Raw genomic sequence first — 10,898 nt, 5'->3', positions numbered from 1 at the left:
TATTTAACATTCGATGCTACTTTATCTGACAGCAGTATGATGCATAAATAGCAGTTTTTTTAATTATTTAAATGAGCTCCACCTTTTCCAGCTGCAGCATTAAATAGGCCATTCTGCATGAGTAGTTTTACTTTTGGTACCTTTTACATTTTGATGCTATTATTTTTGTCCTTCAGTTAAATTTTGAATGCAGGACTTTTACTTGTGTATTTCTACTTTTAATTATATGACACAGGTGATTACTTCCTTCTGTGACTGCTGGAGTGTAGAGGAGTACACGTATTAGGCATTAAATGTAAATAGTCAAGGAAGTAAAGTACTTAAGTACACTTCCTGTGTGAATCTTAGTTACTTACCACTACTGTGTCTGTTTCTTGTGTGTTTATTGAATCAGTAAGTCTTTAGCAGTAGTGATGTGTCGGTCGCGAACGATCCGGATCTTAGAGCCGGCTCTTTGAAGTGAACGGCTCTTGATTGGGAGCCGATTTGTTTTTTTCTCCTCTTTTTTTCCTGTTAAAGTCGCACATGATTGGTGGCGTGTGTGTGTGTGTCCACACTGAGTAGAAGGGGGAGGGGGGGGGTTATAGACACACAACACAGTGAGCACATAAGCAGGTGGGAGGGAGACGAGAGAGAACATGCGCTACAGAGACAACACGCTTGAAAGGTGAGAAAATACACTCGTTTGAGATGAACTGCGCCTCGCCTGGAAAGTAGACGAGATCAGGCGGCCGCAGCAGGAAGTGGAGACGAAAATCTACAGTCAAGTTGGACAGTTTTCAAACAGTTATGAGAGAATAAGTTACCTGTAGTCTGCAGACCACGATCATAGCTGAAGAAATAAAGTGCGTTCTTGATCGCTAGTCATATATAAGTCATATATATATAATCTTTATTATTATCAGACAAAATATCTGCTTGCTGACAGATTAAAACTTCATTGCACAACAGAAGACTAATATATCCAGTGTTAAATATTACAATTACACAGAAAATTAGTAATTAATATAATATGTGGTGTTTGTTGTCAAAATTAAGCACTCTGCTAAATATTGTAGTACTCTCCTCCATGTTGAGTACATTGAGTGTATAAACAAAGCCATATAAATAATAAACATTTGATATAATGTACGTTTTTTACATTAGTAATTCATTTTACATAATTTTGGGTAATAAATTAATTTGAGCAACAAAAAATCTGAGGAGCCACTTGGGAGCCGAAAGAGCCGGCTCTTTTAGGGAGTCGAGCCAAAAGAACCAGCTCGCTAAAAAGAGCCGGAATTCCCATCACTATTTAGCAGCTCTGTGATCAGCACCCACCGACTCCCTTTATTGATCCCTGAGCTGTTTCGAGTTGTTTCTACTCACTCAGGTTAAAGTCTGCCTCTAGACTCTGGTTAATACTTAATAACCACCTGGATTACAGTAAATAATCAATGAAATCTCTGCACATGCAAACAAACACTTGTATTCAGAGCGTGGAGATATGAGAAGGGAGTGAGGTGCTCTCTGCATTGTCATTTTATTGGGTCACACACTGATTACATCTGATCACATTTTAATATTGATAAGACTTGGAATGCACACCAGAGGAATCATCATCATCATTGTCATTGTCAGTATAAGTATATAATCAATATAAAAAGGAAATGAGAAAAGCTTTGTTTTACACACAGCAGCGTTCTGTTTCTGTTTCTCTCCTGATCGTTCACCTGAACTGAGGGAAAAACAAAAGTATAAATCCTGAGGCTCTTCTGAAGTGGTCTAAACGTGACACCCCGGCCAAGTGCTAACTAATGGAATAAGGATTGTTTGCCAAAGGGGACAATTACTCTAAGTGAGCAGTAATCCTATTAAAGCACTGATACTATTAATGTTTGGACTGGACAGGAAGGAGGACTGTTGGTTTTGGCTTTGTGCCCGATTCTGAGAGTTTCAGTGTTACACACGGTGGAAAAAAACCACACAGAACCTGCAGAGTGTTTGTCAGTGTGACTAAAACATGTGACTCCATTGTGAATAATTCAACTTTACAGTATTTTACAACTGCTTTGGCTCAGTTTTCAATGTGCAATACAGCTAAACTGACCTGTTAAAGCTGCTAGAAGCAATTCCAGAAAAAGAAAAGTTGAAAGCATTTTGTGCTGTAACTCCTAATTCTCTGTTGTAAAAAAAAAAATGAGCCAAAGCAATCACAAAATGCCGTAAAAGCTGTTATTAAGTAACTAGACATCCTGCATTAGTTAATCATTTCCCTCCTCGCAGCCTCTCTCTTCTCACACTAGATGTTGGCGCCCTCTTGAGGAGAGGGCGGTGCATTGTCAAAATTGACATTCTGGAGATACATGGTTTTCACAGGAGATTTACATACAATTTAACTGAACCATCAGCTATAATTATTTATGAAAATTCCACATAATTAAACAAAAAACTTGACTTCATTTCTGGTGTTGGGTCAAATTGTTCTAACTTCAGTATCTCTAAAATTCTGTGGGTCCTAAATTCCAACGCCTTGTTTAAAATACATTGAACATTTGTGTCTTTTCTTCCAAAGTGTGAAGTAAAAAGCCGCATTTTAAAAGCGGAGTGTGATCTTGAGGCCCTGAGAGGCAAATGAGGAAAAAAAACAATCTGCTGATCCGTTTTCACCGTCTGATCTAAATTTTCTGTCCTGTGTTTACAACTTAAGAACAGGTGAATGAAAAGGTTTTGCCAGGTTCCTATTAATCTTTATATGTGAAACATCCATCCATTTTTATTTATTTTCAAATCTGGAGTCGGGTCCCAGCAGCAGCAGGCTGAGCAAGGAATTCCAGATGTTCCTCTTCCCTGCAATGCTTTCCAGCTCCTTCCGGAGTCGTTCTCAGGCCAGACAGATATGTAACCCCTCCACAGTGAGTTCTGGATCCACCTTGGGTTCTCTGCCTCTTTTTGATGTGAAGGAACTATATCTCTCTGGATGTCCAGGCTCCTCACCTCATCTTTAATGGCATGTTCATACAAAAACTATTAAAAGTTTGACCACGGGATCATTTTGGGAGTATTTGTGGTTATTTATGCTACTCACTCGACTACTCACTTGAGCCAGACCTTCATCCAGTGCTGAGAGCTGTGGAGAGAGGTCGAGCTACACAAGACTAGCTGTAAGCTAATGAGCAACTAGCTAAAAGCCAGTGACACCAGCTGTGTGTGACGGTTCTCTCTGTTTTGTTCCTCCAGTCTCTCTTCTTGTCTCCCCTCCTCTCTATACGTTCATGAAGTCACTTTAAAGTGCATTTCTCCTGCAGTCAGCAATCATTGTGGACAGACAGACTAATCAGCTCACAGTAAACAGTCGAGTGAGGTCAGTTCCACCGTGTTTCACTGCTGCAGACAGGTTAAGAAGCGAGAAGGAAGCTCATGAACGCAGGTGAGGGTTGGAACAAACGTTCTGAGCGTCATGGTCTGAGGAAGCAAACAGAACCATGTCATCTGCAGACAAAATAAAGTTTTGCTTTTTTGGTTGCATTTCGGCTACAAAAGCATCCATGTTTTAGTGGTGCACTTCAGCCTCTTGTGGCCAAAATGAGTATAACAACAACAAACACTTGAAAAACTGATCCTGGAAAACATATCTCACCTGGCAAAACCTTTTTTTCCCACCTGATCTTAAGTCATAATCACAGGAAAGAAAACAACTTAGACTTCCTGTCTTTTCTCACTTGCCTCTCAGGGCTTCCATAGTTTTGTCTCTGACACAGTAAAGAGCCATTTTTAAAACATCTGGAACCAGCGACTTCTTCAAAAGGCATATTTTTTCACTATCTTCCTCTGCCTCCTCGTATAGTACGCTATCATATTAACACAAAAAAATAGTTTATGCACTTACAAAGCCCAGAAAATAGAGGCAATAGATTATAGCTCACCAACAGTTCAGTCCAAAAAGAGAAAAATCAACAAAATGCACGATAACACCCAACTTACCAATGTTATTAACTCGGAATATCATGCAATTAAATACCATCTACAGCATAATTGTAGTTAAGTCACCACGATGAAACTGCAAATTTACATAAACAGCGTGATACTATAATCTCACCCATTGTCATAATCTCAGTAGTTAGCTTGCAATGTTCAGTACATAGAGAATCAATTAAGAACGACAGTAATATCTTAGCATGCTGCATGGTTTTCACTGTCTCACAGAGCGGCTCAGAGGGGTCCGGTGCAAACACGGAGGCGTCGGTTCAGGGGTCAACTACACTCCAGAGAAAGAGGGACAAAAGAACAGAGAAAAAAAACAAAACAAAAAAAAACAAACGCTCCACTGAATAACAAAACAAAAGGGATAATTAAATACACCCACCGATCTCTTTTTCTCTGTGAGACACGTGGTGGTACAGTTTGTTCATTTCACACAGGCAGCCTTTAGTCGTGCAGAAAAACAGCCACTGGTAAGAAGAAGAACACAGGTAAGAGTCATGCTCGTCATCATAAAAAAAGAAGAAGAAGATGATACCAGAATGAGAGGTTGAAAAGGACTAAGAAATATACTGTACAGTTGAAAGAGCACAACAATAGACTGCAGCCATAATAATACTAGAAGTAAGGAACAATAATTTTAGGCTTGAGGAGAAGTAAAAGGGGAAATCTTCGACAGGAGAGCGCCACGCTCAAGGACAGGAGGACGGGTGTAGTCCAGGCCACGAACGGGGCCGACTCGAAGACAAGACGCCGGGCTTTAAGAGTTTCTTTTTCTTTTCTGTTTTTTTTTTGGCTGATGCACCCTCTGCAGTAGCGTAGGTTTTTTTTTTTTTTTTGCCGATGGGAGCGTCGGTGCGACTGTCTGTGGTTGTAGAGAGAGACAGAGAGAGAAGAGCGAGGTGGGTGTGCAGAGTGCAGACGTCACCGTGATCCCCCCCCCCCCAAAAAAAACTCTTCAGACTCCTTTGATCCACCCTCCATCCACCCGCACCTCTCTCTCAGCGCTGATTCGCTCTCTCAGATGATCCACTTACTCCTTCTCTGCTCCTCTCGGCCTCCTCGTCAGTCTCGTGTCTGGAAACAAAGGAGAAAAAACGGTCAAGTTGATCTGCAAACAGTCTTAAAACTCATCTGTACTCCTTCTCCCTCGCTGAAAAATCCAGAATGTGTGTTGCTTTTGACCTGTTAATCAGGGAAAATATCCATGCTACTGTTCGTACTTGTTCTTTTAGCATTTAATTTTAATGTATTTCTACGCTCCTGTAAAGCACTTTGGATTGCCTTGTGTCTGAATGGTTTTATATAAATAAACTTTCCTTGCCTTGAGGCAGCAGGAGACCAGTAACTCCCCTGTTCTGCGAGATAAAATTACTGATCCTGCCTGAAAAAGGTCTAAGCCCGTAGTGATCCTTTACTTCATGTTGTCAGACACTACAGGAGACCTTGATGGGAGTTCAGTCTTAATGGTTCTGCCTCAGATTTGGTTTGTAGTAAAACCAGATGAAAAAAATGATTTTTCCCCTATTTTGTGGAGCCAGGAAAGAAACAAAGGGTCCCTAAGTGATTAAAGGGAAACACTGGCGGTGTGTGACGCACATCAAAACACCCACAGCCATTGTTTTCTGTCTGAGCCCACACACCAGTGATGTGCTTCGTTACAGGTTTACCTGCGTGAACATGTCAGGAAACACAACTGTCCTATTTCACAGTGTTCACATGCAACAACTGTCCAGAAATCCAGCTGTTTTATCACATTTGCTCCCAAATCTTCTCATCCTACTCTCATGCAAATTATCTCCCAAAAGTTCTTAATGAAGAACAGTTCTCATCACACAACTTGTTCAGGGCGTTAGTGATACCAGGGGATCAGAACTCACCTGGCGTGTCACACACCCATGACAAAAACCATTAGACACTAGTTTATCAGTAAAGACCTGAGGTGATGAACGGGTGTTTGTACCTCATCCCTGCAGCGGGGCAGCAGGAGCTCCTGAGCAGTGGAAGTGGACGTTCTGCCACCGGCTTTCCCTGCGGTGCCATACTCTGGTCTCTTCTGATTGGCTGGAGCGAGGGCGGCCCTGCCCGTCGACGAACTGCGTCAGGCGGATGTAGGCGATGCAGGCGGCGTCGTCCCCGATCATGTGCACGTGGGGGTTGAGGATGGTGGTGTGGATGGGTTTGCTGTTCTTGGAGAGGACTGACGGGAGAGAGGGGCCTGACTTTGAATTTTATCAACAACTCAGTCACTTCATGAACACATCATCAATGTTTTTTTAACTGTAGTTCTTACGATTGTCAAAGTAAAATCTGTGGAAGTCCATTCCCTCCACCAGGTTACCCAGCCCCTCTGGTTCAAACGAGGTCAGACCAGGGTCGCAGATCTTCCTGTAAGAACATGCAGGATAAAGTCAGGATACCACCATATTTAGCCCCAAGCTAAAGGAAATGTTAACCCCAGGCTAACAAAAAAAACGTTCACACTGCACAATCCTGGTACATGTCAAAGTGGGCCTGACTTTAGCCTAGGGCTAGCTGGCCCTGCTCCTGAGCAGAGTTAGCCCTGAGTTTGTGAGGTTAGCCCCTGAAAATCGACTAAACACGGGGCTAAAAGCTGCCAGTGGGAAACGGGGCTTAAAAATTAGAAGAAGATAATCAGCCAGGTTTAACGGAAAACACCTGTGTGGCTGTACAGAGGCTTTAACCCAGAGCGAGAAGAAGTGCAGTGTGAATCATATAAATCTGGAAAACAAGAAAATTCACTCTTCTGCCCACTTTGGTCATGCCCCTGTTTGATGACATCATAGTATCACTCTGACATGGAAAGAAACCCTTAATTTCCACCAGGAAAAGAAACTAATGGAAAGATTGACATGATAAAAATGAAAATCCCAGAAAGTCACTTAGTATGTCATCATTCTGACTTATTGAGACAAAACTTAAATAATATGTAATTTTGACTCACTGTGTTACAATTTTGAGTTAGTAAGTCAAAATAAAGGAACAATTCACCCTAAAATCAAAAATAAATACATCTCCACTGGCATTTAGTGCCATTTATTTATCTAAATAGTTTTATTGTGAATTGCAGAGTTTTTGAGAAATCAGATGTCTGACTTCTCTCCAAAAGCAAAAAAGACTTTCATTACGCTATTCATGATCTGCGCAATTTTATGTAGGAACTACTTTTTCCCTACTGAAAAGTTGTACTTCATATCTCATAATTTAGACACTAAAACTCTTAACTTAGTATCCTGTCATTTAGACTCAACTTTTCCACAGTTTCCAGAAGTGAAAGAAATATTCTCTCATAATAAATTCTCTCTTATAAAGTCAAAGTCGTACTTAAACAAAAGCATGTAAGTATTATCAGCAAAATGTAGCTGTTGAGTTTGAATGAAGTGAGTAAATGACTGTTTCTGTAAGTGGAGTTTAGTGGCTTTGAACAGACCAATAAATTCTCGTTCTAGTTTAAAAAAAATCTTTCTCTTTATCAAAAAGGTCTTTCTCTCCATGGATCCTTTCCATAATGTCATCAGACACTTAAAATAACAATCTGAGCCACTTTCAGTGGACGTACTTTGACGGATTACAGACAAAACATGGAAAAATAGTTTCATTCCACCACTAACTGTCTCATCAGTTTGACTCACCTTGAGGGTTTTTCATTTTTATCATGCATGACTTTTCATCATATTTTCTTTTTACTGGCTTCCATCGCAGCCCCCCCCCCCCCCCGCCTCCCCTCTGTCACTCAGCTCAGCATTATTCTTAATTGTGTGGTACGGTGGGAGAGAGAGGATAAAACAATGGCTGCAATTACTCTTTAATCTTTTAATACAGAGACAAAACACATTTGTGTGTCAATCACAGTAATGGTTTCTCTGCGGCTGACGGAGAGCTTTCATTTCACAGGATAAAATCAGACTTCTCCTACACGTCTGTGGAGATTTTTTTTTTTTATAGAGAAAGGCAAAGAATGAGCGGCGGACTCACGCGTAGGCCTCAAAGTCTCCATTATTGACAGCTTCAATCAGCTGCTCTGTGATCTTTATGATCTCCTGTTTGCGAGCTGCAGAGAAGAAACAAATGCAATGTGAGAATAAAGTCAGCAGCTAAAAACTTCTTCACGAGCGGACTCAGACTCACCTAGCAGCTTGTTACTCATTGTAAATCTCATCAGTCAACTCTCGTTCATCTGTGAGTGAGATATGCTCCATGCTACTGCACGCATTCAAACTACTCCCATTCAGAAAAGTTGTGCGGTTTCCCTCATGACTCTCAAATGATCCTCTCCCAGATATCCGCCTGTCTTTTCAAGAATAAAACCGTCCCCTCCGTCTCCGTCCGGCTGCTGTTACCGTCACTGTTCTCTGCCTCCATCCATCACGTATCATATCTCTTTGTGTTTGCATGTGAGGAGGCTGCTGCTCCGGCTCATCACGCTATTCTTGTCCCAGCCCTTTAGATGAGATTTACTGTGTCCTTCTCCCCTCGCTGCTTCCTCCCCACACTGACAGGAAGGCTTAGCTCGCTCTGATTGTCTCTATCTCTCTCTGACAGTCTGTCTGTCTGTCGTGCAGGATCCTCTACTTAAATAAAACTACAGTAAAAATACTCTGTTACAAGTATTGAAAGTATAAAAGTAAAATCAGAAGAATGTACTTAACCTGTTCAGCGCAGTAAAATGTCCTCTGTGACAGTTATGCTATTTACAATTTGCATTTAATACTTTATGAGCTTTTTGTATGCTTTAAGTATAAAAACCTTAATTAATAAATATATGTGCAAATAAACAATAAAATAAAATATTTCCCTCTGAGATGTAGAGAAGCAGGAAGTAGCACTAAATTACTAAGTCTAGTTTTTAAAGGGACAGTTCCTCTTACCTGCAGCGCTGTTTAAACTTCTAGATTTTTGGGGGGTTAGTTGGAGAGATCTGGAGATATCAGGTGTAGAGATGTCTGTCTTCTCTCCAATATAATGGGACTAAATTGCACTTGGCTTGTGATGCTCAAATTACCAAAAATACATTAAGTACATTTCAAAACTCAAAAGCAATGTCTCTTTCCAAAAATCTTGACCTAGTTACTTTAGTTTCTTTCTTCTAGAAAAGAAAGTAGATCATAAACATAAAGTCTGTGCAATGCTTTTCTTTATTCCAGCCAGGTTTTTTCACATGATTGTACTTGTATAACTGGTGTGACAATTAACATCTTGAATCTTGAATCTACTGCAGAAACATGAAACTTCTCACATCAAGGCCTGTGGATTATCTTGAGTAACCGGGTCATGATTTCTGGAAAAGAGCTGGCTTTGAATTTTTCATGCTTTCAACGCGTTGAGCACCACAAGACACAAGAGAGCCATTTAGTCCTATTATACTGGAGGGAAGGCAGATATCTCTACACCTGATATCTCAAAAACTCTGCAACTCACACCAAAAATATTTAGAAGGATAAACAGCACTACAAGTAGGGGGAAAAATATGTATTTTTGATTTTGGGGTGAACTGTCCCTTTAAATAAGTTCTGTACAGTGGATCTAAATCATGCCGATGTGAAGAGGGATTCATTTGAATTTTGAAATGTAATGGATAAATATTCTTCAGAGATGCTACATTTGCATGTAAACAAATAAACTTTAAATTGATAAATTTGTGAATGGAGTTTGGTTTGAAACTGACCTTTCACATCTTCATCCTCAATAGTGGTGTTGCTGCTGTCAGACGATTCCTGCAGAATGCACAGACAGAAATGCTAATTACGATTTAAAAAATGAAATTCAGACATGCATACACCCACAGGCGCTGGTATATACACACACACACATACACACGCAGACACACACACACACACACACACACACACCAGTCAATTTTCTGCCATCAAATCTACAACACGACTCGATCTCAACACCACGATTTTGCCAAAAATAAAGAAGAGACAGAGCTGTAGGTGTGACTCAGCGGCACAATCCCGTCTACAGATTGAGCTGCCACAGACGAGTGTACATCACATGACGGTCAGCCACTGTTACACACAGTCTGAAACAGTGCGGTGAGGGTTAATCTGGTGACATGGACTGCTCAGCCAGCAGCAGCAGTAAGAACCACTGAGCTCCATTGATCTGAACACAGAGGGGCAGTGTAAGACAACCAAACACCTCCAACACCACCACAGCAGCTCCACGCTCCCTCCACCTCTCTCATGCACACACACAAAAAACAGATACACACACAGATACGTAAAGACACTCAACGAAATAAACAACAAATCCTGCAAAAAGTGCACGTTTTTGCCCACACAGATCGAGAAACGGAGTGAGGAAGACAAGGATGAGAAATGGAAAAAAAGGACAAGGAATAAAGAGATGGAGGGAAGGGACGAGGATGTACCTTGATCCCATCTACTGGATTATGGATGACAGTAGTCTGAGGCTCCTGGAGGAAGAATGGAGAGAAAGGATGAAAGAGAGGGAGGGGATGTTTCATGATGACAAAATGAGAGTTTATTAGAGAGCAGGATGCAACTACATGGGAAGAAGGAGAGATGAGTGAAATATATTAATTCTGAAGAGAGACAAAGTGTCACAATCTGCTCCTGTCTTGTGTTTCAACAATTAACTCCCAGTTTTGATGTTAAATCTGCCACAGTTATCACTGCAAACTGCATAAATACAGTGTGAGAATGGAAAGCTTGAAAGGCGTAGCAACAGTAACTAAGGAGGGCGGGGCTTAGTGAAGGGTCACGCCAGTAACCTCAAGGACTTACCGTTACTTACCTAAATTCCCTAACATTCCCAAAAAACATTTGCAGTTCTAAATTTCTTGTACATGAACAGTATTTTCTAGGAGACATGGCTGAGTCAAGACCGGCAAGTCCCAAGTCCTTAACTATTTAGCTCTTATGCTAACATTAGCTTAGCATTTGTTTAAT

General features: G+C 40.9%; 1 protein-coding gene across 1 annotated transcript in view; it reads right to left on the bottom strand.

Annotated features, from left to right (window-relative positions):
• Positions 1 to 3,659: 3,659 nt before the first annotated feature.
• camk2b2 (calcium/calmodulin-dependent protein kinase (CaM kinase) II beta 2) overlaps positions 3,660 to 10,898 on the bottom strand; it is a 57,894-nt gene continuing 50,655 nt past the window's right edge. Inside the window, exons 16-21 of the mRNA XM_084746715.1 lie at positions 10,358 to 10,402; positions 9,647 to 9,695; positions 7,957 to 8,032; positions 6,254 to 6,348; positions 5,924 to 6,160; positions 3,660 to 5,037 (exon numbers count right to left, since the gene is read on the bottom strand). Of these exons, the coding sequence (XP_084602841.1) occupies positions 5,925 to 6,160; positions 6,254 to 6,348; positions 7,957 to 8,032; positions 9,647 to 9,695; positions 10,358 to 10,402 (501 nt within the window). The 3' untranslated portion in view covers positions 3,660 to 5,037; position 5,924. The remainder of the gene's footprint in view (positions 5,038 to 5,923; positions 6,161 to 6,253; positions 6,349 to 7,956; positions 8,033 to 9,646; positions 9,696 to 10,357; positions 10,403 to 10,898) is intronic.

Source organism: Lutjanus erythropterus, chromosome 20 (genome assembly GCF_056507025.1).
Source record: "Lutjanus erythropterus isolate fLutEry1 chromosome 20, fLutEry1.hap2, whole genome shotgun sequence".
In the NCBI taxonomy this organism is placed as follows: Eukaryota; Metazoa; Chordata; class Actinopteri; order Lutjaniformes; family Lutjanidae; genus Lutjanus; species Lutjanus erythropterus.
This window is presented reverse-complemented; position numbering and strand designations above follow the sequence as displayed.